This window comes from Channa argus, chromosome 2 (genome assembly GCF_033026475.1).
Source record: "Channa argus isolate prfri chromosome 2, Channa argus male v1.0, whole genome shotgun sequence".
NCBI classification, from domain to species: Eukaryota; Metazoa; Chordata; class Actinopteri; order Anabantiformes; family Channidae; genus Channa; species Channa argus.
Genome location: NC_090198.1, coordinates 3082396 through 3109882, shown reverse-complemented (window position 1 = coordinate 3109882; position 27487 = coordinate 3082396). Strand labels below are relative to the sequence as shown.

The window sequence follows — 27487 nt, the reverse complement described above, 5'->3', positions numbered from 1 at the left end:
TTGACCATGATTCAATGTAAAACAACAAGTGAAAACTTCCAGGTTGCCAGGGTGGGGGTGCACTTTTTAATTTACATAACCATCAAAGCTCCACAATCTCTCAGAGTAACATATACAGGAATTACACTGATACTGATATATGATCCTCCTAAAAGGAGGATCATACATCAGTATCAGAGTAATTATGTTTCTAAAAGGTTTTAAGGTCATATGAGCTTCTTAGTCTACATTTAATGGCCTACACTGATTTGCACTGAAGTTCGCATAGAGCAGCAGAACATCCAGTTGGGGCTTGTCAGGGGCCAAAAGGGACCTATGATTCCGTTGGATGTCCTGCAGGGGTGTGTTGTGATCTGCTTCTGGGAACTGGATGTAGGAAAGAGGGTTATCTGCAGCTGATAAGGGCACTGTATAAAGGGCTGGGTTAGGATGAATGTACCTTACTTCGCACTGCCAACTGGAGGGAGCAGCAGCACAGCGGACACAACCACATAAATACACTCTCACTCTCATAATTTGACCAAACATGCTTCTGCTCGTGCTCACTTTGTCCATTGCCAATATTTTTCTTGATACTGGAGTTGTTTGCATGCCCCTATTGGACCAGGGGCCCCACATCAGCCACGGCTGGAGCCAAGTGGTCCGGCTCAGGCACTTGTACGCAGCCAGGCCCGGACTTCACCTGCTGATCAGTGCAGACGGACAGATCCACGGCTCCCCAGCCCAGACTCTCCACAGTAAGTCACATAAAAAAAAACACACAGAGACAAAAGCAGCAGCAGGGTGTGAGGCTGCTGCAGCCTAAATATGCTCCCTCATTAGACTGAACATCCTCATTGCAGGTCTGCTGGAAATCCGTCCTGTGGATTTAGGCCATGTTGTCATCAGAGGAGTAGCGACTGAGCGGTTCCTCTGCATAGAAGGCGATGGAACTCTCTACTCATCGGTAAGTCTTGTGGTCTCATGACCACAATCTCTGCCCAGATCTGTTGTTTGTGCAGATCCAGAGGTCCTCACCGAGCCTACGGCCATTTACTAATGTATTTATTTGACAAAAGAGTGCAAAACTGTTAAATGTCTGTCTTATTGTATAGTTGTACAAACATATATTATTCAAACTTGTAAAACATTTTATACAGAATTATATCACACTTTAGCACCTAAGTTTCCTAAGTTTTTTTTCACTTTAGAAACTAAGTTTCAGTTAAATAATAATTGTATTTAAATAATAATTTAAACATTATTTAACTGAAGTTGACTGAACTACAGTGCATTATTTAACATATGTGAAATTCCCAAAGAATCGCCAAATGTAACACAAGTCTCTTTTTATTTTAACTCAACAGAATAAATTAATCAAATAGTAGAATGGTTGTAGCCCAAGGTACAAACTAAATGGGATAAATGTTGATGAGTAAATACAGTAAAATATATAATGAATTAAAGTATGCAATAATAATATGTTGAATGAGTGACCCGATAACTTTATATAACGATATTATTGTCAAGCTTTCATTAAAGTTCAATTTTACTCTATAAAATTCTAATAGCATAGTCTAACTGATTATAACACATCTCACTTTTCAAAGTTTCTGACCGTTATGACTTCTGCGTTCTCACCTTATAGACAATTACAGTTCCCCAGCATCAGTCGCCCTTTCTAGGCTCCTATTGGCCACAATAAATAAAAACAAACTGACATTTTTTTACACATCATGCCACTCTAGATTTCAGAGACATGATGTAACGTGCTGTTGAATTTTGGGTAGTCAGTAAATGATAAATGGTCGCTTATATAGCGCTTTTATCCAAAGCGCTTTAAAATGTAGCTTCTCATTAACCCATTCACACACATACACCGATGGCGGTGGCTCCCATGCAAGGTGCTCACCTGATCCAACGGGAGCAACTTGGGGTTTAGCATCTTGCCAATGACACTTCGACACATAGCTGGGATTAGGGATTGAACCCACTGCACTCTTTATGAGCATAAGGTGACTTTAGTAGTAAATTGTGCGGAAATCTGTTTATCTAATCCATTTTAGGTTTTATACAAGGTAAAACTAAACAGGTTAGGTTTAAGTGCAAAATAAAACATTCAAACAAAACAAGTTTACGTTAGTAGTAATTTCTCTGCATATTTCAGTTATAAGGGTAAATTTTTCATTCAAACTTTCAACCTAAACTTTAAATTCAATGTATATGGGAGTAGTCCCTGAATTTAACAATAACAATATTTATTATTCCATGTTATTATTGTAAAAAATGAAAGTGACTTTCATTTGATTCATTTCATTTGAAATAATTCAGATTCTAAACTTTTCAGACGGATTCAAAAAGTCAATCTGTCTATTGATCGTTGCTGACGATCAACTTATTGTTTCCAAAATGAATATGATTTGGATAGAATAATAAAAAGAAAGCTTCAACAATCTTCCAAAAGAATTTCAGTAGATTTCAGATTAACCTGAGACTCCCCAATGCCTTTCATATGTTTTTAATCAAGTTGCATGTTCAGAAAACACTGCCATAAGTCAGTCATTCATTTAAATAGTCGACCAGTTCATCAACCTTTGTCCAGTGTGGTCCATGGTAGGGTGGTGTTTGCAAAGTGAAAAACTTGAATGAAAAGATCCAGCAGCAGCTGCAACAACAACCTTGGCCTCTGGCTGCCTCTACTTTGCCAAAGCAAACAGCCATCGAAGAACCTGCGGCACCATTTACGGATGTTTTTTTTCTTTTAAAGAGGCCCTGTGAAGACAAACCTGCTGTAGTTTAGAATCATAAAGTGATGACAAATACAGCCAGCAACCCCAGCATTCTTATTATGTGTTGCTTAAAGAATTAGATTTCATTTTTTGGCATGGATGCCCTTACAATGACATGGTAACATGATAATCATACACATTCAGGTGGTGCAAATTTTATTTTATGATCAGAACTAACAAAAATGGTCAAAAAAGTAAAAAGTGAAATTTAAATTTGTGCAAAAAGCTTGCATCATTCTTGATAAATTAATAAATTATTTTTTAATTAAAGTTGATTAATTTCTGATGAAAGAACAACACTAGCTTATTGTGCATTAAATATTATGTTAATAAAAACTAACTTAGTTTTAATCTTTTTGGCATTTCATAATAAGGGGATGCAAAGTTTTGCACCCAGTGTGAACATGTTTCCTGTGCATAAATTGTATGTAGTACAAGTTTTACTGTGTTGTAGTTAAATTATAGGGTTGCATCCAATGATTTAATTGGTGGTTTTATTTAATTATTGTTTAGTGTCTTATAATAGCAAACAAATTAAAGAAGAAAAGAAGAAAATAGGTTAAAAAAATCACAACTTCCCAGAGCCAGAGGTGTTTATAAAAGGCTTAAATGACAAATCAGTTTTCAAATGTAGTTGCTGATTGATTTTGTGTTGAGCAACTAATTGCTTCACGAAGGGCTGTAATTTAGCAATATGCACTTTTTCAGGTGAAATAATGTAGGTCATTAATCTTGTTTCTGACAGAAGGTCACCCATCATAAAGGGCCTCAAGAACAGGGTCCATATTTACTGCATTTGGCTTCTAAGAATTAGACTGAAGGATGTTCAGTATCTACAGTATCTGGAATACTTGCTAACGTTAGACATGATAAGTTACTACTCGAATCCAAGTACTGTAATTCCTCAGTGTGTAGAGTTAATCAAAGTTGTGCTTTATTATTTGAGAAATGAACATTTGCAGTCATTTATTATTCTGCAAAGGATGCTTTTTTAAAAAGAATTAATTTTATATGTGCAAAGTAATTAGATTGCCCAGTACTATTAAATATGTAATATTAACAAGAATGTAACATTTCATAGCTTATGACTACTGTATGCAGAGTACATGTATTAAGTATACTGTACGAATGGAACTATAACAAAGAGGCTGAAATGGAAACAAAATGAACAAAAAAATGTGTGAGAAGAAACATTTGCAGCTAGTTAAGGAATACATCAGAGTTGACCAATTTGTTCTGGTAGTTGACTGTCTTCACAAAAACAATATTCCAAAGATATCAGTTAATAAATTGTCACAAATACTCATGTAGATGTCTTGGTCTTTTCCAGCCCATCTACAGCAAAGATGACTGCACCTTCAGAGAGCAGATCCTGCCGGATGGATATAACATCTACGTATCTGACAAACACACAGTCCTTCTCAGCCTGGGAAACACCCGGCAAAGAATGCAGGGTCGAGACCGAGGTGTCCCTGCTTTGGCCCAGTTCCTCCCTAGGATCAGCACACTGGATCAGGCCTCATCTGCGGGGCTGGATGTCACTGACCAGTCAGGGCTGAGCACCACCCAAACAGAGGAACCTGGAGACACAATGGACTCATTTGGAAAGTTGTCTCAGATCATTGACAGTCCAAGTTTTCACAAGAGATGAGACAGCAGCTGAGAGACAGCTGTAGACTGTCATGTCCTGTGTCTAGGAGTGTTCTGCTGTGTCTCAGACTGAGCAGCGCTTCCCCCTGTTCCTTGAAAGGTTGCAATTGCTTTGCAATTGCAATTTTTATAGTATCACAGTTTTATTTACTGTGTGGCTATTGTTCCTCTCTGAAAAAGAAAAACGTCCATGTACTCAGGGAGGGATGTGTCCGACATTTGAGTTTGATTGATGGAAGGAAGAGAAAGTGACAATAGATGATCCAAGAGCACCATCTACAGAGGGGGATTGAGAAAAAGAAAATAAAGGCACATCATTAGTCACATCAGTGATTGTAGAAAGTGCAGTGCCACCCACTGCTAATAGTAACTCAACAAGAAAATCAGGGCCTGCAGCCTCAGTTAAAATAGGAAGAGGAAGAAGAGGATCTTAATAAAGGATCTTAATAAAATCTACTGCAGTGGGACTGTAAGGTCAAGAAAAAACATGGCTATGTTTAGGAAAAAATGTTTTTTCTTCATGCAGGAGTTTAGTTGTTGTATTTATTTTTTTTATTTAAATATGTAGCAGTAAGAAATGTGGGTACCTTATGTACTTTATAGCATTTGCATTTACTGGATGTGTCAGTGTTTCATGTTCCATGTAAAGTAAATAAAGTCAACATGATAAAGCATTGGAGAGACAGAAAAGCAAATATGAGCCACAACTGGATTTGAACCAATCAATTAATCAGTTTGTAGTCATATAAGAGCTTTTCTTATAAAGATGACCAAGAGTCAAATAATAAAATCAAATTCAAATCAATTACATTAATGCATGTGTGAAACAATACCAGTAAAATGAAAGAAAACAGACAGATGACAAACTCAGCAAAGAGGACAGTTTCACACCGTTTGTTATTTTTTTACATATAAATAAAATGAATCACATGTCAGGAGAGTTCAAAATAAGCAGCCTTGATTTGCTTCTCCTTTTGGATGAACTTAGCTAATAGATAGATAAATTATTTAACATTTTCTCTTCCTCAGTGAAGCTGTGAACACTCTTGTATTCTAAAGTGCCACTTGCAGTTTATAGGCTTACCAGTCAGAGTTTGCAATTAATTCTGAAACAACACATTTTACTGTGGCCGTGGGGGCCTGAACTCCACTGCAAGGTCTTTTATCTTAGCTGCTCCAGTGGCCACTGGGCATCTTCCAGGTGTGAAAGTGATCAGGAAAGAGAGCGAGAATAAATAATAGTATTAAAAAAACATTTAGAAACTAGATTTTACCAGGTTTATTCAGATAGCAACCAATGCTGTATAAGGTGGTTTTAAACCGTGACCCTGCTTCCAATAAGGCTGTTCCAATACAGTTCAGTCTGTTTCAAAAAGGATTTCGGGGTAAGGAACTAAATTGCTGGGCTGCCATTCAGTGTGTGTGTGTTTGACTTCTGAGCAGGTCTTTTTCTGCACTGACCTGAGGGCGGTGTAGTTAGTTAGTGATATGATAGACTTTGGCCTGGGAAGTTATGTTAACATAGACTCACTGTATTTTAAACTGTCTGCTGGGTTAATATGCACACACGGCGGATTACGAGAAGATAGGCCGCTTGATCCCTCCTATACAGGACAATAAGTTTTACTTTTTTTGTTGTTGACATAAGTAACGTACTTAATCCTTTCGGCTTATCCTGTAAATTCAGGGTCGACAAAGCAGATCATTTGTTCGCATGTTGATTTGGTAGATGTCCTTCCCAACGCAACCCTCCCCTAATTTCTACCGAGCTTGAGACCTGCACTGGGGATGGATATGGGCTGTTGTTGGTTCAGTATCTTGCGTAGGGACACTTCAACATGTGGTAGGAAAGATTGGGCCATTAACCTCCAACCCTATGGTCGTTGGCACTCTACCAACTGAGCCAGTGCCGTCACTATTTTCAAGATCAAAGTACTAGTTAATAATAGGATATTACAAGGAGCTCTGAAGTATAACTATATTTTCAAATATTTTATATTTTCTTTTTTTTTCTTATTGTCACCTACTTCTTAATGGTTTAATACCAGCTTCTATTTAGTTATCTTTTTCAATTTCTATTAACAGTTTCTTCATCTTCTTTCCTTCCCTCCTCTTTTCATTCTCTTTTTCTCCATTCAACATTTTCTTGTTTGGCTCCAAATGCGTAAACTTGTCAATGCTGAGTAAATTCTGCAAATATTACATTTTCTACTTACTGTGTATAATGATAATGTTGTATAATACTTATTATTATCCTTAGTAATAGTAGAATTAATACTATTATCAATAGTACTTAACATAGTAATACTATTAGCATAATGAGTGATTTTAAATTTGTAATTGAAAGGTCGGTTACTCATTTAGGGGCGACTGTGGTGCAGGAAGGTAGAGAGGTTGTCCACCAATCTCACAGCTGTTGGTTCAATCCCAGGCCCACACATGTCAAAGTGTCCTTGAGCAAGACACTGAACCCCAGCTTAGTTGCTCCCGGTAAGTGTTGGCCAGCAGCTCCCCCATCAGTGTATGAGTGAGTGAGTGTGTATGTGTGATTGTGAGTGTGAATAAGAAGCAGTGTAAAGCACTTTGAGTGCCAATAGGTAGAAAAGCACTATATAAGTGTAGACCATTTACCATTTGTTTTGTTTTTACTTTTGTCTTTTGTTTCTAAATGATTATAATGGTTAATTAAAACAACTATCAAATTAGGCCCCCTTTTCTAATTAGTTTATACATAGTTCATATAGAATGTATTCATATTTTCAATAATAATATTAATAACTATAACTTTATCAGTAAGTTAAAAAAAGTTTGTATGAGTTGCCAGTTTATGAAAACTTCTTTGACTTATCTGACCACTTATCTTCTGCACCAAATCTTATTATAAGCCTGATTAGCATCTAATGGTAAATCAACATTATGCCTTCACAGATAGGAATAATAAATACCTATGCAGCATTTTACAAGATGACAACCCAAATTGTGTCCAATTATTTACAAATGATTGAATAAATATTATAAAATAAATGATAAATGATAAAAATAAACCACTGATAACAGTGATGGCTTCTTAGAACACAGTAGCATCACCCTTCAGTATGGTTTCCCTTGTATTTAGGTGGCAGAAAGTCAAAATTCAAGTTAAAGTACTCCACCACAAGTATCTAGTAATACCACTTTAAATCCTTTACCCATGGTGATGTAAAAAATATACAGTCTAAAAGTTAATTTAAGTACAAAAGTAAAGTACTCCAGTAAGAATGTGTACACCTCCATAATAATCTAAAATATAATTTATTGTTTTACTATGTTTTGTACTGAGCTATTGAATCTGCAAAGTAACTAAAGCTGTGAAAGAATTGTAGCCTTGCTAAGTAAATAGCACAATAAGTCCTTCAAAACAGTAGTTCAGTAAGAACAAAAGTTACAAAAATTTAAATATTCCATTAAAGTACTTCAAAAGTGTAGTTTTGTACACGTACTTGGTTGCATATCTGCTTTCAGTCTATTGGAGTTTGAAACCTCTCCTCATTTCGACCACAGGCCCAGACACAGCCACACCTTGTGTACCAGGAAGTAGTAACATGAGAGGCCTCAGGAATATAATGATCATCATTCAGTTTTCGTTATAATGGCTAAAATTTGAAAGCATTTGAGCAGATTACAACACGTTACCATGGCAGTTGGGTTCTCCTGGTGTTTAGTGAACTCTGGACATGTTTGGATGGGAGATGTGATTCCGTGAGTGGGAAGATGCTGCCTTCCCTTCTCTACACGTTTCCCTTCCAGCAGTCTCACAGCTAAACTTTGTCCCGGATGACTTTGAATCAGGATGCCTTCGCTGATGGTGCGCATACAGACACAGGCTGCGAGTTGGGTTGCTCCTCCTCGACAGACTTTATGATTCAAGAGAGCAAAAGGGACCTCAACCGGAAACCAAACTTTTTTCTTCGAACTTTTTTCTCAGAGGCGAAAGAGGAAAAGGAGACGAGACCCAGTGTCATAATCTACACAGTTCCTTCTTTTATACATTTACTGTAGGTGCGCTGTTGGAAATGTGTCAGCTGCCGACCATCAGAGGAGAAGTGAAGCGTTTCTGGCGAGGATAAGGGCGACACCGAGTGATTTTAGGCTGGTCAACACGCACATAACGGATTTTGGTCCTTTATCATGGAAGATGTAAGTAGCCACCGTGGTCGCTGCTTCGCTGCATAGCGTATTTGAACTTTAAGGTCTCAGATTGAGATATTTGGAAGTGAACACTTAATTGTCCGATGTTTGAGAGATCCGGAGTCTGCAGGGGCGCGACCAACTTGTTAGGGCAAAGTTAAGGCCCGTAGAAAAGTAAATGCAAACTAAAACTCCGCAGAGAAAGCAGTTAATTCTGCGTTTTCTTACGACTCCAGGGTGTCTGCTGCGGGCACAAACTCGAGATTTTTTGGCAGAGAGCACCTGCCCACCTGTCAATTTGTTGGATCAACATGTTGGTCAGATTCCAGAAGAAACTGGCGACAAGAACTGTAGCAACAACTACGAACTCCATACAAAAAATGTGAAATTTTATAATAGCACATCGCTTGGCTGCACAGTTGTAACGCTTAAAACTGAAATCTTGACCTGGTCTAATTCAGATGAGCCCTTTAAGGTTTTCGGCATTGTTATTATTCGTATTTAACAGACATGTTGATTGCACACTAGGTGTTACGTTGCACAGTATGCGAAGCGCCATTGTAATATGGATGGGAACGTGATTCGGTACACTTAACGTTTAACAAAGGTTGAAATTTCCCAAATAAAGCAGGTTTGGTGGGCAGTACTTTGGCCGAAATCACAATAATAGTTGCTTATGTCACAAAGTGCCGTCTATGTTTTGCTGATAAGCAAGTGAATTGTGACATTTTATAAGCGATGCTGGGCAACTTCAGGGCAACAGAACTCTGAACCTTCATTACACACACAATTGCAATAAAAGAATGGATGCTTAAATGGCAGAGTAAAGGAACTGCAAGCCACAAAGAAAAATAAACATTTTGCGGAAGCAAATTTACTAGAAAAAGGAAGTCAGAGATGCACTATGCAGTGTGCAGGGAACTTGCTGCAAACGTTGTTAAGGGTGCAGCACCCCGCCCTTTAGGTTCTAAGTGTGATCAGAAATTGATACGTAGCTGCTTTCACTCTGCATCCACAAACTGATCATTAAATGCTGCCTTTTAGAATCAATGTTCCCACAACCTGTAGGAAAACATTATCTGTCATACTCACAAGCATCATCCACTATAAACAAGTAGTGAGCACAGTGTGTTGGTTCTAATTGAAAGAGAACCAACATAAGATGCTTCCGATTAAAAATGACCATTTGTGCTCTACACCATTGTGAGAGTCATGTTTCCAGATTTGTAAGTGATTCACCAGAATTTCTCGTCTTACAGGAACATCTAAACTCTGAGGTCACAGCCATAGGTGTCAGGGTCTGACTGATGACTTTTCAAGGTCTCGCTCTGCATTAGTTGTTGCTCTTCACTCATCCGTACTGTGTGCTCTATAGAGAGTTTTCAATTACAGGGGCAATTTGAGTGGATGATATGGGCAGTGCTGTAGATCGTGAAAGATTCAAGTCCTGCACTACATTTGCTATTTTTTCAACAGTCAATCGCTTCTTCCATATAACATCCTATAACTTCTAACATAAGGCATTAAGTATGTAAGTAGTGGTGTGAGGCATTTAGATGACACAGATAGATAAAGTTAACAAAACATCCTTTGTGACTTTCTTTCAACACTCTACTTCTGGAAGAGTGAGAGTATGGAAAAATAGAGAGTTAATTCTGTGTTAATTTTTGATCAAATTTGAATGAGGCAGACGAGATCATTTGTATCAACCTATCACCAGCCTAACCTACTCTATGGATATTTTTGTGACGTGAGAAATTAATGTCCATTTTGGCTGGGGATTTCCATAGCAGTGAAACTGCAAAAGATCCAGAGGAAAATGTCATAGTATGTCAGTATTTGTCATTGCTAAACTGGAGGCTAGATGTGTTTTTGTTGTTTGAGTGGGTTGCAGCAAAGACTAAAAATAAATATGTAATATCACTGTTGCTCCAGCAGACAAACAGGTATCTTTAGGCAGGTGACAGAAAGTGGCAGAGTTCATTAAAAAGTGCAAAACCTGCTTTGTAGGTCTTTATTAATCATGTTATTAATCACGATGCATATGCGTGGATGAACACACTTATTGATGTGCTGTTGGTTATCTTGTACATGTAAGACATAATTAGTAGCAAATCAAAGCTTTTTTTACATCATTGTAGTGATTATGTTCACAGAATCAGTTTCTTGTGGAAACATGTATAACAAAAAGTATGGATTGCACAAAATACATACTTTTGTGTTTGTTTATGTAAACATTATTAACTAAAATTCATGACAGCATAAAAGATGGCTGTGATCAATCATTTTGGATATGAGGACTCCTGTGATGTGCAGGTATGGTATAGCCAGAGGAAGAAGTTGACCTCGTTTGTCAGCCGCCTTCGGCCCAACACTTGCAGATCATAGCAGCCCTTTGAGATTCTTCCTCTTTCTCTTGTAGCACACATGTTATCTCACAAACATGCTTCCTTATATAATTCTCTTCCTGGAGAAACAAGCCTGGTGGCTGCTAATGGAATTTGATAAAAACTTTAGAAACCTGCAGCCTAAACCTCTAATTTTATACTGACATTAAGGCAGAACGGTTTTACTTCCTTATGGCATAGAGGAGGGTATAACCACCATGCCTTTTATACTGGATGTTTTGGCTGCAAATTGGTGCAATAATCTCACTTTGACCGGGCAATGTAAAGACACTGATGTGTGACTCATGTTAGTAGTAATCTCCTCTTTTTAAGAATTGTTTTGTGTTTTTCAGTATTATACCAGTATCTAAAGAATTCTGCCTTATATGTACAATGGGAAGGTGTTTTAGTATTCGTACCCACTGTGTGGCTGGTTGCCCACTGACAGCTATTCAGCTCTTATCAGTTGATTTCGTATTTATCATTTCCTGCTCTCCTCCTCCTCTCTACTGCCCTCTGCATATTCTGCATTATCGTCTTTCTCTTTCGACCACTGTGCCTCTTCCATGGTGATCATTTGTCACAGATCTATGAGTCACCCCCCTTTTTATTGCCATCCCGCTGACCAAGAGAACACAGTGTGACGTGTCTGCCTGACCCATCCAGCAAAGAGGAAACAGACTGCTACATTATGTTTCAGGCAGAAGACAATTAACCCTCTCTCCTAATCGTTCCCCCTCTTCAGGCGTCAATGAATGTGAGTGTGTTTGCCGTCTTACTGGGGCACCGCTGACAATTTCTGGGAAAGTATCTTTGAATGCATGCATTTGTTCTTGAAAATGTGTCTGTTTTTGTCAAAACTTCTCTATAGGTCTCGCACATTGTCCTTTGTAACATTAAGCCCCCGCTTTGTTCATTAGGCCCCTATTTACACATATACAGTTGCAAACAGGGACCTTTACTTGAACAAGATAGGAAATAATATGTGATTACCACAATAGTTTAAATGTGTTTCAATAAGGTCACCAATTAATTGACTAATGGTTGCAGCACAATTATAAAACAATATCATAATCTACCATACCATGTTGGGAAGCAGGATAGTAATGGTGACTGCACAGTACATTAGCATGAATATTAACTGACGTGACAGGCCGACTGGTGAATGAGCCAGTGATTGTGAAGCCAGCCGGTTAGACACCTCGCTTCATTACTCTGGCCAATTTCAGGCAGTTTATTTGACCCTTCACTTTGTTTGACTGTGAGGGTGCAAGATATGATGGTAAAGGCACTGGGGAAGGAAATGAGTCATGGTCGTGATGTGATTTTACAGCCTGTTTAAATTATTTTGTTCTACTTCTTATAATTCTAGGAATCACAAGTAGACCTGAACTCTGAGATTGAAGCAGTCCATTGAGATAATAGGGTACTACGGGGTTTAAAGATATGATGGAGGTTATTGATTGACCACTAAGGACTTTCTGTATAAGGAGGAGGGTTTTTAATTCTATTCTGGATTTTATGAGAAACCAAAAGAGAGAAGCTAATTAAGGAGAAATATGATCTCTCTCGCTAATTCCAGTCATTACTTTGCCACTAACAAAGCTGCTTCTTGCCCTGTTCTCAACTGAGGCCGACTATAGAAAATAGAGCTATAACAAGGTGTAGTTTATTACCTGAGTGAAAATTAAGTATAAGCAGTTGTAGAAGTAGCCAAATGTCATCAGATTTCAGCATTCTGAGAAAGTGCAACACAAAAGAGAAACTTTTGGCACAAACTCACCTGCTGTCATGGTGCATTGCAGGAGGGGAAGCAAACTGGAAAAGATCCAAAACACAATGGTCTAACAGTAATAAAGTTGTATGACAAGCAAGTGTAAATGGAAGTGTGATGTTTTCAGGAAGTGCCACACAAACTGGACATTTGTACAAACCACGCCACCCGAACATCCACCTGTAACATCAGATATTGTGCTTTACAACTTGTTCTTTTTTTTTTTCTTTGATTTAGTCCTAGTCCTTGTTCTGTGGTCAAAAGCTATACTTTAGTTAACCTCATCTTTTAATTTTTAGTAAACTACTATTTGGGTACATTTAAGCTGAGGTGGGATTCAGTGCTTAAGTCAAAGCACAGTACTTGCCTAAAAAGTACTCAAGCAGACGTACCATTTCAAAACCTTTACTTAAGTAGCTCTAAAATGCTCTTGACGTTCAAAAGTACCAAAACAGTATTTGAAACACTGTTATACTTGATGCTGTTGATGAATGTGACAATATTGTCACATTGTTCCACATGTGGATCATGAATAAATTTTGACAATACTATGCAATCACTTTTGATTTTTGACATGGATCCAAATGCCATCCCCATTTTCTTTAAACCGAGCCAAGCCCCTCGAAGTGCATGCATTAGCTAGTAGTGTGTTCAAGGTTCACGCTCACTGGGAGTCACTGGGAGAATGATTGAGGCATGCAGGAAGAGAAATGTGAAGCACAGTCATCCAGTGAGCTCATCTGGATTATGTCATTGTTTAAAAAAAACAGTCCAGCTCATCCACTGAAAGTTTAGTGGATGCTGTCAGTTTATTATCGGCTGTGTATAAAAACAAGGTTATCGTTACAAAAATGAAAGTCCTTCAAATATAGACTGAATCACGGTCTACACAGTGTTAACTAACTGAGGTAATCAACTGGAAAAACTCTTTCCTTTTACTTTCTTTGAAAATAAAACCTCCACATCAGTCGGTTTGCTAAATTGAGGAGAAAATGATGCAGTTGCATCAATATGCAGTTTAAGGAAAGGTTTGGTCGAGTGATGCAGTTTTTGAATTTGAATGTTGTCCTCCAGAAGATTAAGAAACATCACAATATACAGACTATACCCCCCTAATTGGTCCTAAACCCAATGGAGGTTTTCAAGTACTAGTATATTTCCAAGAATGATTCGCAGCCAGAAACAGGCTTCAACAACAAACCAATGATTATTTGCAGAGAGGAATAAATGTAAAGAACAGACAGAGCTGCCCACAAACCCACAGGGAATTCACGGTTGACACAGGTGAATCTAGATCAGGGGTCACCAACCTTTTTGAAACTGAGAGCTACTTCTTGGGTACTGATTAATGCGAAGGGCTACCAGTTTAATACGCACTTTTGAAATAACAAATTTGCTCAAGTTACCGTTAATTATATGGTATTACTAATAATTAATTAAATTAATGATATTCATCTATGTGAAGACACAGGTCATGTTACTGATTTCTTACAATAGCTATCAAATGTGCTCACGGGCACCATCTTGGTGACCCCTGATCTACATCTTTAAAGGTCGACTTTAATGGTTGTAATGAATAGTATTAACTTATTCTGTCTTTCCACTATCCAAAATATCACTCTGCAACCATCTAAAAAAATCCTCCACGTGATCTGACACTAAAAGAAGAAGCATCAAAATAAAGAGTTGCAAAATTTAGTCAAAGAAAAGGAAACTTTTAGTACATTTATAAGTATTTAACTGGTTCAAGTTTTTATATTGCATCAGGGATTTTATACTCACACAGGTTTGTATTAGATTCTTAGTTTTGTGAAGCCATTTTGTGTTAGAGGTGCAGGTTCAGACGATGCTCCCTCCAGATCAAGTTCTGGAAAACTGTGAAGAGCATTTGTCCGGGGTTGGACTGGCACTGCACAGCTGGATAGGGGAAGGGGCTGTTAGGGGTTCAGTGCCTTGCCCAGAGACACTTCGACATATACTGGGGATTGAACCTCTGACCATGTGGTCTTTTGACGACTGCCTTAACAACTAAACTACAGTTCTTTATGATCAGCTTATTAGTAAAAACTAATAATTAATTGCTGTATGGAAACTATAATTTCTTATTTATTAAAATAACTTGTTTACTCTCATTAATTTACATTTAGGAGTTCAGAATAAAGCTCGCTGTATGGTACAGTATGTGAGTTTTGCTTAGACACAGTATCTCTGTAATAGGACTTTATTTTGATAGGAAAAACGTGTTGATGTGCAATGATAGTATGGTAAAAACCTTGATTTTATAAATTTCACACAACGTGACATATTTGACATATTCTGTCGGTCATAATGAGCTCAATTACAAGCAGTGAAAGAAAGATGCGTAGTGGTGCTCATATGACAGCAGCACAGAGACCATGAAGGTGGCCTCCTAGATCTGTGTGGCAGTGGGTTGATTCTGTTGTTAGAGCTATTTTCAGATCTATCTGTGGTCTGTCGTGTGATATATATCAAACAAAGGCCTTTTGTCACACGTTTAAAGTAAGCAGCAAGGTTTCGAAGTAAAGCAAGTTCTCCCTGAGTGCACACAGTGTGTTCAAAGGATTAAGGCTAATAATGGCTTTATAATACCAGTTCACTGCTCCACTGTCTACGAGGTTGGTGGGAGAGAAGTGAGAGGCTTGTGGCAAATTAATGAAAGCCAGATGCTCTCTGACCTAACCCTTCATCAGAAACACATGTCTGCTGCACTCAGCTTTTGTCAGCTTGCATGAGATACCTCAGCAACAGCACAGTATCTTTCTGTTACTGAATTAAAGCTTGTCTAATTATATAATTTTAATCTGCGCATAGGTGGATCGTTGATGCATTTTGTTGTTCACCTCAACACCACAGATAGAACAGTTAATACATTTCACAAACATCTGTGGGGACTGATGGCTGAACGGATGGTTTGCCTATGCTTCAGTGCAGTAAACACACTTCCTGTATAAGTCCCAAATTAGAGACTCTCCACTTACCTTATGTTATCACAGTGCAGAGCTATAGAGTCAGCTGAGCCCTGAGTAATGGAAACATCTCACTGTTGCTCTGTTGCAGGTCTGGTCGGCGCTGCACTGTGCTGAAGTCTTCCACTTAGCCCAGTGGAGTTTTCCAAGTTCATGTCAAGACCCTGTGCTTTTCTAGCTTTGACTTTTTTCGCATAAAATATCCTAGTTTTGCTCTAGCTGTTATTTTGGCTTTAAAAAGCTTTTCACAAGTCTGTCCTCCGTGCTTGGCCTTCCTTTCCTTGCAGATGCACTCCTGTTTACCACACAGACTTGCAGTGACAGGGAAAGTGGAAAAACTGACCCCCTCCCCCTTAAAACAAATGAGAGAGATCTCCTCTGGAATAGAAACAAAGGCTGTGGATTTTGCAGACACCTGCATGTGTCAGGGCTTAAGTCACAGTCAAAGAAATATGTGGGTTTGCAGAAGTACGTATATACTGCAGCTTTAGTGTAGTCAGGTTGTATTTAAGCAGTTATAACAGATTATAACAGTGAGTGTCTTTGTCAAGGGGACCTGGTCCAGTATAAAATAATGTTTCTAAATGCATAGCCTTATAGTTAGTATTTCACATTTAGTACTTGTAACTTTTTAATTTGTGCATGTAAAATTATGATTTACCCATAGGCTGGTTAACAACGCAGTATATATTCATATAAGGATCATAAGACCATGGGTTGGATGTTTTTGGTGTAAACAGCTACCTCAGTAGGTAAGAAGACCTAAAGCCAAAGGGCTTGTTTAAAACCAGCCTACTAAAACCTGAGGGCTTTCTGAAAACTTCACTTGCCAACTTGCCACACTCACTAAAACGTCTCTTTCTCAGCCTCTGTAGCAGATAGTGACATAAAAGAAAAAAACAATTGAAAGCTTAAACAGTTGGATTTAACTATTTATTGCCTTTGCCCCTTTTATAATCAAATAAACCAATAAAAAGGACAAAAATTATTTGTGACTTTGTCAAAAAAGTGTAAATGAAATAATGTAAGCTGCAGTGTAGCCCTCCATCATCATCATCAGACATTTTTATCATAATGATAAATCATATGATTAATCAATGGATTTTATAGATAGCCATTGTCATGTGTGTAGCTGTCTGAAAAAGCTACATCTTTTATTTTGAAAAGACTTGTAATGACGTTGCAGGTAAATTTTTACCTTTCTTACAACGTGGGGGGGATAATTCCCATTTTTCACTTCCTCAAAGTAACTGCTGTGCATCAGTGTCGCTTTCTGGTCGTCAGCCATCATTGCTGCCCCAAATGGAACTCTAGAAACTTTCTGTGGTGCTCACGAATAAAAAGCTTAATAAACGACATTTTCTATACTGCTTTTAACATTTCTGGGCTATATTTCAGCAAAACATTGTGCATTTTATATCTCACGCATGATGACATCGTCAAGTCATGTAGTCCTGCTTTTTTCAGCTATTTCTTCTTTGTCATTTTTGAAGCTGGTCTTAAAAAACTTTTGAGGTGCCTACATACAGGATACAGTAGAGAATATGACGTTATGTCACACCATTTTAACTTTGAGGGGACGTACCTATAACTATTTCTTTTGCTCTGTACAGTAACCATGAAGCATTTCACCCAGATTGCGAGCTGCATGGCAAAGTTCAGCTGAGACACCACTGTTGCAGAGAATAGAAACAGAGTGAATCAAACCTATTATGAAGTGCATATACACAACAATATTTTCTTTTAAAACCAGCTCCAACAGTTTAGTTAAATCTTTTCCTGTTCACAGTTAATATTCCTATATTCCTGTTCACAGTTAATATGTATGTTTTGTTAACTATTCCTATTACTATTCCTACTATTTTTTTGTATATGATTGATTTAACATTGATGTAATTTTAACCATTTCAAACTGTTAGTCAACTTTTCCCATAGAGGCATATTCTAAATAACTTCTAAAACTGTAAATTGAACCATTTAACTAAATATTGCTCTTTAAGTGTGTGGGATGTACCTGAGAGCAGCCCTGTTCCATTTTCATTCTGACTGTTAAAAGTTTCACTTCCTTTCTGTTATTTATGATTCCTAGCAGTAGCTGCTGCTGTCATGATCTTATGATCTTTTTTGGGGCAGTTGGGGGGTGGGGGGTGGGGGGTGGGGGCTGCTAATGGAGTAATTTCAGCTACTTCATAAATATGTATCTCACATATTAGACCAGATCATGTAGGCTGCACACAAATGCACAAAGTAAAATCAAAAATAGTCAGACGTGAGAAGGTGAAGGCAGAGGCAGTGCAAAAAATGAGGCAGAAATAAAAAGGTCTGATAAGAAGTAAGATTCTAACTCCAAACTGTTTTGCTGTTTAAGCAGAATTTGGAATTTTCCTGTATTGTGTATAATTTGTATCTGTTCCCTTGTTTTACATGTTTACACTAGTTGACTTTTGTAGGTAAATGTATGGTGAAGGGGGAAGTACTGCACCTTTGTAAAAATAAAATGATTTTTTATTCCTGAAGGACATAATGAGGTTTGAAAACGTTATTTGCTGTAATGGGATTAATTGTCTGAGCTAAACAAAAACCCTGACCACCATTACACTATTTAACTAGTTATGTAACTCGTAGATTTATTTTCTTCACCGTTATCATCGCTGTGTTTTGTCTTCAGGTCCTGCAGGAGCACCACGCTTCTGTGCCATGTCAGATTACACTTCTATATTTGCCTCATCTTCATAGTTGTTCATCACTGAATCAGTTGTTCAAATAAAATGATGATTGCATTCACTGCCAACTATTCTAATAATAGATTGTTTTTTTAATCATCCTTTTTTTTATAAAAGCAAATTCTGCTTAAAAGTTTGGGAAATGATTGCTCACACTTCCCTAGATAAACAGATATTTTTAGATTTAAAACAGATTTACAACACATATCAAACAGAAAGAACTCTCAAGAGGAGCAGCATTTATTTATCACATAGTTCACCAAGGCTACTGCCAGTAGTGTAAACAGTTGTCTGAAAATAACGATGGTAAAGTCAAACTGATCAGTGCACTGCTATGTTTTAAAATGTCACTTCCTTTCTTGCATTGTAGGGTGTGAAAGAGGATCCGGCCCAGAGTACAGAGCCCAAGTTCCTGGGTAAGGCTGGCTGGCTGAAGAAGGCTCCAGGCAGACTATTAGCAAGCTATAAGGACCGCTACATCCACGTGGAGAGGACAGAGATTGTTGTTTATGAAACTGAGGTACACTGCAGCTTCTGCTAAAAGTCTACCTCCTCATAAAGCACTCTAGTAGTGTCAAGTGACTGTTATCCTTTTTCATAAATCATAGGCTCTACAAAAGTATATTACAGGGTCACACTTATACATCAGCCTGTGTCTACATGGACAGTACAGCAGACACACTGTAGTTGTTAGTTTTTTGTGGATACTAATAAAAATTTATGTCAGGTATTCATACTGCCCATAATATCTTGCAGGACCGACAGAACTGCTTAGAGAGGCTTGACCTAGAAAACTATGACAAATGTCATGAATTAAAGAGCCCCTTCCACAAGAAGCACCGACTGATACTGATTCGATCCTCCAAGCCTGGAAATAAGGTGAGCTGAACGATGCTTATATAGCGCTTTTATTCAAAGCGCTATACAATGTTGATACCCATTCACCCATTCACACACACCTATGGCAGTGGCTGCCATGCAAGATGCTCACCTGATCCACCAGGACCAACTTGGGGTTCAGTGTCTTGCCCAAGGACACGTCAACATGTAGCCAGGAATAAAATAAATAAATGTCATTCCCTCCGAGCTGACCCACTAAATTCAGCAACTAATTCTTTCCATCATTTGAGCCAAGTTTCAGCCAAGTTGTGCAAAGGGAGCATCATTTTTAATCCTCATTTTAATAGTGTGAAAGCTAAAGCTATTAATTCCTCTCCAGATTTTTTTTTTTGTCATTGTCATTGTTTGATTTGGCACAGTTTTTATGCCGGATGCTTTTCCTGATGCAACCCTCCCCAAATTCCTTTTAACAATGTACCTGCTGTGCCTACTTTACAGAGAGACTTCAGGAGTATACTATGATGTGGAGCAAAGGAAGTGAAATTACAGAAGAAACAAATATAGAGTTAGATAGGGGAGAAAACCATTTAAAGCAAAAGCAGAACCAAATAAACAGAATCAAAAACTATGACTTTATGTTTAGTACTGTAGTAACTGTAGTATTTTTAACATAGCTACTTTTGTTTATTAACTATTAAAAATTTACTTGTAATTTAAAAATGTCTTCTATGATTGAGACTCGTGCATACACTTTCTTTATTCTGAGTGCAAAAAGTGAAATAGAAAAATTTAATAAATAAAGCATATGACATTAACTAGACAAACAATGGGTTTCAGTGATTGGTGATGCATACATTTAATGCTCATTCGTGTTTCTTTAAATTAAATGTGCTGCTGCCCTCCTAGAAGCCACACTGACCACATAGTCACAAACCCTGAGAAATACTGCTGCTTCCCCTTTGAAAACAGGAGCTAATGTTACTAGATTCTAGGGTTTTATTTTTTGAAAGAAATGGTTCTTAGGATAATCACATTTAACAAAAAAAGAATAATTTGGCATCAATGGCTGACTATGGACTGCTGGGGGAGTAATAATATGATGATGTCCTTTTGTACTTGTGGTTGGAGTGTCTCAGGACACATAAGTACAAGTAAACAGAGTTGTTAGATTTCTTTTTTTGGATGAAGTACAAAAAATAACTTATATAACTGTTGTAATGAGCATTAAAAACGGGACAGTAAATAATGTATGAAGTATCTGTACTTCTAATTTCTCTCTGTGCTTGGTAGGATCCTCCAGTTAAAAGACAAGTCCAAAGACATGCATGTTAGCTTCATTGGTGACTCTAAATTGCCTGTAGGTGTGAGTGTGAATGGTTGTCTGTGTGTATATGTCTCGCTGTGTTGGTCCCGAGATAGACTGGGAACCTGTCCAGGTTGTACTCCACCTGTTGCCCTTAGGATAGACTTAAACCCACCCCTGGCCTGAACAGGATGAGGGTTTACACATAATGGGTAGATGGGAAATTATAATATACAAAGTAATATTTTTAAGTAGTAACAATATAGCAGAAAGTGAAAATATTAAAGTATCTCTGACTGTGAAATGTACCATTACCATGAAGCAATGAAATTCAGGAGACACAACATTGCTATAGAAACATGTGGTGCTTCTACAGATCAGAGAGGTTTTACTAAGAAATACTTACCAAAAATGTTAAGTGAATTAAAAAAAATTTCTATGAATGTGTTATGATGCTTCCTTTGTGTTTTACTATAATGTGTGTATGTCACTGTCAGAGTCTGTACTTCAAATTCTTTGTCATCATTGTATGTTACTAACTGAAATTACTAACACAGCAGACACAGTTAGGAGTGTGACTACAATAGACTACAATAATATTTAGAAAGTACATGCAAAAAAAACATAAATGTGTGTGAATAACTAACAGATAGAACCTTATAATTCCAAGGTTACACACTGACAGTACAAAGTCATCACTGGTTGAAAAAAACACAGTGCTGCTGGATGAAAACTGCCTTTGAAGTTAGCTGCCTTCATATTTGAGAGGCTCTCAGTTTCACAGATTACTGTAGGACACATTAAATAAAATTTCAATTTAACTTTATTTATTTAGCTCCTATTCACATCAAAGTCATTTCAAGCCACTTTACTAGTTGAGAGAGAAAAGAAAAGAGCAACAAAAAGCAACAAAACTTTGGGCAGGTTGGTAGGACCAGTAGCTGGGCACTGGAAAACACAGCTCCAAAGCCGGGGACACCTGCAGAAAGGAACAGAGAGAGGGAGAAACAAAAGGAGAAAGAAGAGAGAATTAAAAATGGGACCCTCACAAGAGAAAGAAGACACAAAATTATTGTAATACGTTGGTGACAATTGTGGGATGAGACAAGAGGAGAGAGGGATGACGGGAGGACAGGAACTGGGTTCCCCAGCAGTCTAAGCCTATAGAAGCATGACTATGTCCCACAGGAGAGGAGCTTGATAACTAAAGGCTCTGCCTCCCATTCTATTTTTGGAAATTCTGGGATCCACAAGTAGGCCTTCGATTCTGAGATTGAAGTGGTCTACTGGGATGATATGGTACTATGAGGTTTTTTAGATATGATGGAGCTTGACCTTTTAGAACTTTATATGTAAGAATCAGGATTTTAAATTAAAAAATCTATTCTAGATTTTGGGGGAAGCCATTAAATCACATCACAATAAGGATCACCTGTCACACTGCTGGCAGTACTTTAAAATGACAGGAATTCTTTGTGCTAAAGAAAAAGTTGGGGTTCAGTTCTTGCTCAAGGACACTTCGATATGTGACCGGAGGAGCCGGTGATTGAACCAACAACTGATTAGTGGATGACCACTCTACCTTCCTGCTCCAAAGTCGCCCCTGTCAGTCCTCATTCTGCAATAGCTACAGCAGTTTGGCTTCATAGACATAGCGTGTGTGTGTTTGACTGTCTGCACTCTGTATCTGTCTCCTATTGATTATCTATGGAGCATCACAAAGATAAGAATCATACGACAGAAACCATGGACTCTGGGGCAACTGAAACATCCCCTTGTCTGCCTCTGACCCAACTTTTTTTTAATGTGGTGCAGACATCAAATTTAAACTTGAAGTGCCAGCGTTAAAAAAAGAGAGACTTGATACTAAATGTTCTGTAATGTTCCGTTTGAAAAGACTACTCTTTCCTTTAGGTCCATGATGTGAAACTCCAGGCTCAGACTGCAGAGGAAAAGGAGGCTTGGATTAGTGCGCTGACTGATGGCATCAACCGAGCAAAGAACAAAGTCTTTGATGAGGTAAACATCTGTGTAACCAACACACCTCTACATTTCAGTCAGTAACATCCATATACACACTTTTAAAAAATTTACATCTGTGGAAAGGTGAATGACTAACCTGCTGTATATTTTCACAGGTGAAGGTTGATGAAAGCAGTAATTTAGAGCATGTCACTCGAACAAGGCCCAAAGGGAACCGTAACCGACGACCACCAACCAGAATCCACATGAAAGAGGTTTGTGTGTATGGGAATGTTGGAATCCGCTCATTATGGTGTGGCTCTGATAATGTTCACTGATTTGCACTAGATTAGATTAGATTAGATTAGATTCAACTTTATTGTCATTACACATGTACAAGTACAATGCAACGAAATGCAGTTTAGGCCTAATCAGAAGTGCATTAGCAGCAAAAGCAGGATATCCAGTTTTTGCATGAATAAATAAGTTAGTATTATGCAGTGTTTTGCAGATGGATATGTACATAAACTTTAAGTTTTTCTTTTCTTTTTCTTTAAGTTTTATCTTTAAGTAAGATTAAGTCCGGATCATTTAACTAGTGTGATTGCTCAGTTCAGAGTATCGTACCTTGGTACGCTTGAAGAAGTGAACTGGAGCATGGATAATTTGGGCACTTTATAGATGTAGTTTAATGGCCATCTGAAATACTGTGACTCTATAGTCGAGTGCTTTTTTGTTTTTTCAGAACAGAAAGTCATGGTGGTGACATAAGTGTGCTCAGGCACCTTTTGCTGTAGCACAATGTGAGAGCAGGTCAGTGGGGGAGAAGGCAGGGGCGAATACTTGTCCTTGGGTTTGTAACAAGGCAACCACGCTAGTGTAATGACAACCTAAATGAACATTTAAACCACTTCTTCTAAAGCAAACAAGGTCAAGTGCTTGGTGTGAACTAAGGCAAACCATTATTTTATAGTAATCACTGGAAAATGTTGCCTAATTTTTAATATTTACTGCGTAATCTACAAAATAAAGTCGCGACGATGTGTAAAATGTAAATAAAAACAGAATGCAATGATTTGCAAATCTCATCAACAAATATTTCATTCAAAATTTAACATAAACAACATATCAGGTGTTGAAACAAAATGCTCCTATCCACACAAGTTTCTTTCAGGGAAATCCTTGCATATTTCAGCAAGACAATGTAAAACCAAATACTGCATCCAGCACTCCATCCATGATGAAAGTTCTCTTTCATCATAAAACAAAAAATCCGGGCTCAGGACTGATGGACAGCTAGAATCCTGCATCAGACAAGAATGGGACAATATTCCACTCCGTGAAACTCCAGCAGCTGGAGTTCACTTCCCAGATCTTTACAGGCAGTTGTTAAAGGAAGAGGGGATGCTACACAATGCAACTTTTTTGAGTTGCCATCAAATTGAAAATAAGCTAATATTTTCCATTTAATAGTAAAATGTTTCAGTTTTAACATCTGATATGTTGTTTATGTTCTATTGTCAATAAAATATGGGTTGATGAGATTTGCAAATCATTACATTATGTTTTGCCTAACCAAAAGCAAGTCCACTTGCGATTGAACAGCACCTTTAAGATTGGATTTGCGATTTTACACTTCAAAAATCCAGGCAAATAATACCTGAGTTAGTGTTTGCTTGGCACATACTTTGCACATTCTATTTACTGATGAATTCAAGTTTGGGATTTATGGCAGTAACAGAAAGGTGTATTTAAGGACAGTGTATCTAACAGCCTGGGAAATGTGGTGGAAATATTGACTTTGAAATGTGCACCAATTTGACTATATCCAGGCCAAGAAGCACCACTCTATTCTACAGATGCAAGTTGTACACATTTTTTTTACCTGGGCTTTTATTATAACTGTTACAGTATAGCACCTTTTTCTGAGCGAAAAATGTTGTGTGTGCATATGTTTTTGCCCTCTAGGTAGCAGATGTGTCATCTGATGGTATCCTCCGTTTGGATCTTGATCTTGAGGATGCTGTAATGCCTAATGGGAACCAGTATGCCAATGTTGATGGCTCAGACAACACCAAAGTGTCCAAAGTACCAACAGCTCTGTCCACTGTCAGTGAAGCTGTGGAGGAACCATCAGGACCAAATGCTGAGGAGGAGGCTCAGACTGAACCAGCGGTCCATCCCCAGAAAAAGGTCATCAAACCTCCAATGCCACCTAACAAAGATGTTAGACCTAGTTTGGTGCGTGAGGATGAGCCTGATAAGGATGAAAGCCGAGAGAAAAAGGTCTATATAATGCTAATATTTGTCATACAGCATAGATGTAGACATATTTTTGTATTTCTCTTTGGGTAACATATCCTATAAAACATGATTTTATATTTCTAAGGTCCTGAAGCCACCTATGCCTCCATCTAAAGAAGCTAAGCCCTGTGCTTCACCTGTTGAAGAAACTAAAGAGGATGCCAAAGCTGAGAAGATGTCTGAAAAGAGTCCTGATGCCAAGAAAAAGTCATGTCCACCACCAACCCCACCCATCAAACCCAGCTCCAAGAACAGCCTTGCAGACTTCTCACTATCTGGGCCAACATCCCATCCTCCTACCCCTCCATCTAAAGAGAAGAAACCCTCAGACCCTGCTGTGGATGATGCAGACCAACATATTCAAGGCACAGCTGATGAGAGCAAGGAGATAGGAGAAGACAATGGCAAGAAGACAACAGAAACAGCTATGGAAACAGATGAAGTTTTTAAAGAAGGTGATAAGATTCTCTGCACAAAGGGACAGGTTTCTGAAGACGAGTCAGAGGTGATTGTAGGCAGTGGCATAAAGAAGGGCTCCAACAATGACGGTCAAATACCCACAGAGCCACTCGAAAAAATTTCTAGCCCACTTAACAAAAAACATAAACCTACAGTATCACTGCAAACAGCCCCAGATACCTCATGCAGTTCATTTCAAGCAGAAGAAATCTCTTCGGTAGTTGAGTCTTGCATGAATGACATGCTAAGTGACAGTCTCAACATGAGCCCTCTGCTCTGTCCCTTGTCTGGGGAGAAGAAAAAGAAAGCAGAGGAGAAATCTGTAGACAGTGGACAACACTCAGATGATGAAAGTGAGGGATCTGGGAGTGAAGATGTATTGGCAGCTTCCACAGCTGCCTTGAGAGGAAGCCAAGCTGCTCTGGATGTAATGGATGTCAGCGAGGACAGCAGTAACATAACTGTTAGTTTAAGGCCGGCACAGACAACAACAAAAAATAAGGTACAATCAGCATTCATTTCCTGCCGGCGCTCAGCACCCCTTCCTCCTCAGAAACCCTCCACTAAGGTCCGATCAGCCTCCATTGGAGATCTGCTGTCAGATTCCACAACCTGTATTCAAGTGACAGAGAATACAAGATCTGGGGCTGGAAGCAACATATCTACTGATGAAGTCATGAAGCTAGAGGCTGAAGTGGCTCTGGAGATGGAAAAGACGAGCCAGCTCCTGAGCAGAGTTTCCCATCTCCAGGAAAAATGTGATGAGCAGGACAAGCCAGAGGATCTGCTGGCCAAGGCCATGGAGAAGCTGAAGATGGCTGACCATGTCCTAAGGGAGGTCAAGAAACTGAAACTCACAAAGAACTTAAGCAACAGGAAGAGCTGGTGAATGTCATTTACAGCAGGCTGACTTGGAATTGACCATTCGTTATACCTTCTAAGTAATATTTGGCATTATCAGAGAGAGTGTTTTTTGTAAACCTCTCAAAAACAAGAAACCCAATATTTGTAGGGGAATAACATTAGCCTGTTTAGCTCACTGCTAAAATCTGACATATACCAGTTGAAAATGTTACTAAATTATTTTCAGAGGTAGATGTGTACAGTTATATATGAAAACTGTACTATTTGAATAAGGAGGCTTAAGGTTTTAGCAACATAAGGAGGTCATAGGTAGTAAATGGCCAGTGGACATACTTTGTTACTGATTATTTTTTATGGTTTATGTTTCTTGCTTACCTTTACTAATGTAGCTAAAAGTAAGGCTAAATGTTTGCTAAATGCTTAATCTTATTGTTTTTGCTATTAACGAAATATCAGACATTTTCAATATAAATAACTTGAAAGCTAATTTGAGAATTAATAATATATTGACAAAGGCTATACTGTGAGAACATGCAATAAAGTGTTAGTATCAATGATTTACTTTTAAATCATTGTATCATCGTATTTTACTTCATTTAAAATACTTTTTCTATTATTTCTAGAAGCATGTTTTAGCTGGCAGTGTGATATGAAGTATACTGTAAATATTTTACACTTTTAGTACAACAATGATGTACCACCATAGCTCAGGAGTTTTCTTAAATTAATAATTTCTGACTAAACATGTGATTACAAGCAAATGTTTCTATCAAATAAGAATTATTTTCCCCACATGGAGGTTAGCAGTTTTTCTATTTGATGTTTAATAGTGTACATAGGACATAACAAAAACCTTGTAGCAGCCATTTGGCTTCTCACTTATCCCTTGTATAACTTTACACAGACTTGTTTTAATGAGGGATAGACCCTCTTTCCATCAGTGAAGAATGTCCTACTTTTTTTGCCAAATGCTCTATTAAAATATCTGATGGTAGGCTATTTAACAATGCCATGCGATTTCTAGTATATAAATATATTTTCGTACATTAGATGGAATTTTGTTGCCTTTGATAAACTTTGCAATTGCACAAAAATAAATAGGAAACTACCAGTTTATGTGTTGTGTCTTTTATGGCATTTATTCTACACATAATGCATTTCAGAGATTTATAATAAAAAAAATGTTTACTTTGTATTGTTCTCCATTATTGGTTTCTTGTGGGGCTGATCACAAACCTTGTTCAAACTTGCCAACTTCATTTTAGTAGGCTGTCCCCCTGAATTAATGAACAATTTAAG

General features: G+C 38.0%; 2 protein-coding genes and 1 long non-coding RNA gene across 3 annotated transcripts; 2 read left to right on the top strand and 1 right to left on the bottom strand.

Annotated features, from left to right (window-relative positions):
- Positions 1–266: 266 nt before the first annotated feature.
- fgf19 (fibroblast growth factor 19) lies at positions 267–5089 on the top strand. Its single transcript, XM_067494916.1, has 3 exons — positions 267–737; positions 843–946; positions 4099–5089. The coding sequence occupies exons 1-3, from the start codon at positions 527–529 to the stop codon at positions 4417–4419; spliced, it is 636 nt and encodes a 211-aa protein (XP_067351017.1). The 5' UTR covers positions 267–526; the 3' UTR covers positions 4420–5089.
- Positions 4573–8227, bottom strand: LOC137109343 (uncharacterized). Its single transcript, XR_010912293.1, has 3 exons — positions 8091–8227; positions 7898–7976; positions 4573–4694 (listed from the first exon to the last, which is right to left on the bottom strand). It is a non-coding gene; the product is annotated as an uncharacterized lncRNA (long non-coding RNA).
- plekho2 (pleckstrin homology domain containing, family O member 2) lies at positions 8185–27381 on the top strand. Its single transcript, XM_067494915.1, has 7 exons — positions 8185–8594; positions 18827–18976; positions 19213–19335; positions 22514–22618; positions 22738–22836; positions 24530–24847; positions 24951–27381. Exons 1-7 carry the CDS (start codon positions 8586–8588, stop codon positions 26211–26213), a joined length of 2067 nt encoding a protein of 688 aa, XP_067351016.1. The 5' UTR covers positions 8185–8585; the 3' UTR covers positions 26214–27381.
- The last annotated feature ends 106 nt before the right edge of the window (positions 27382–27487 follow it).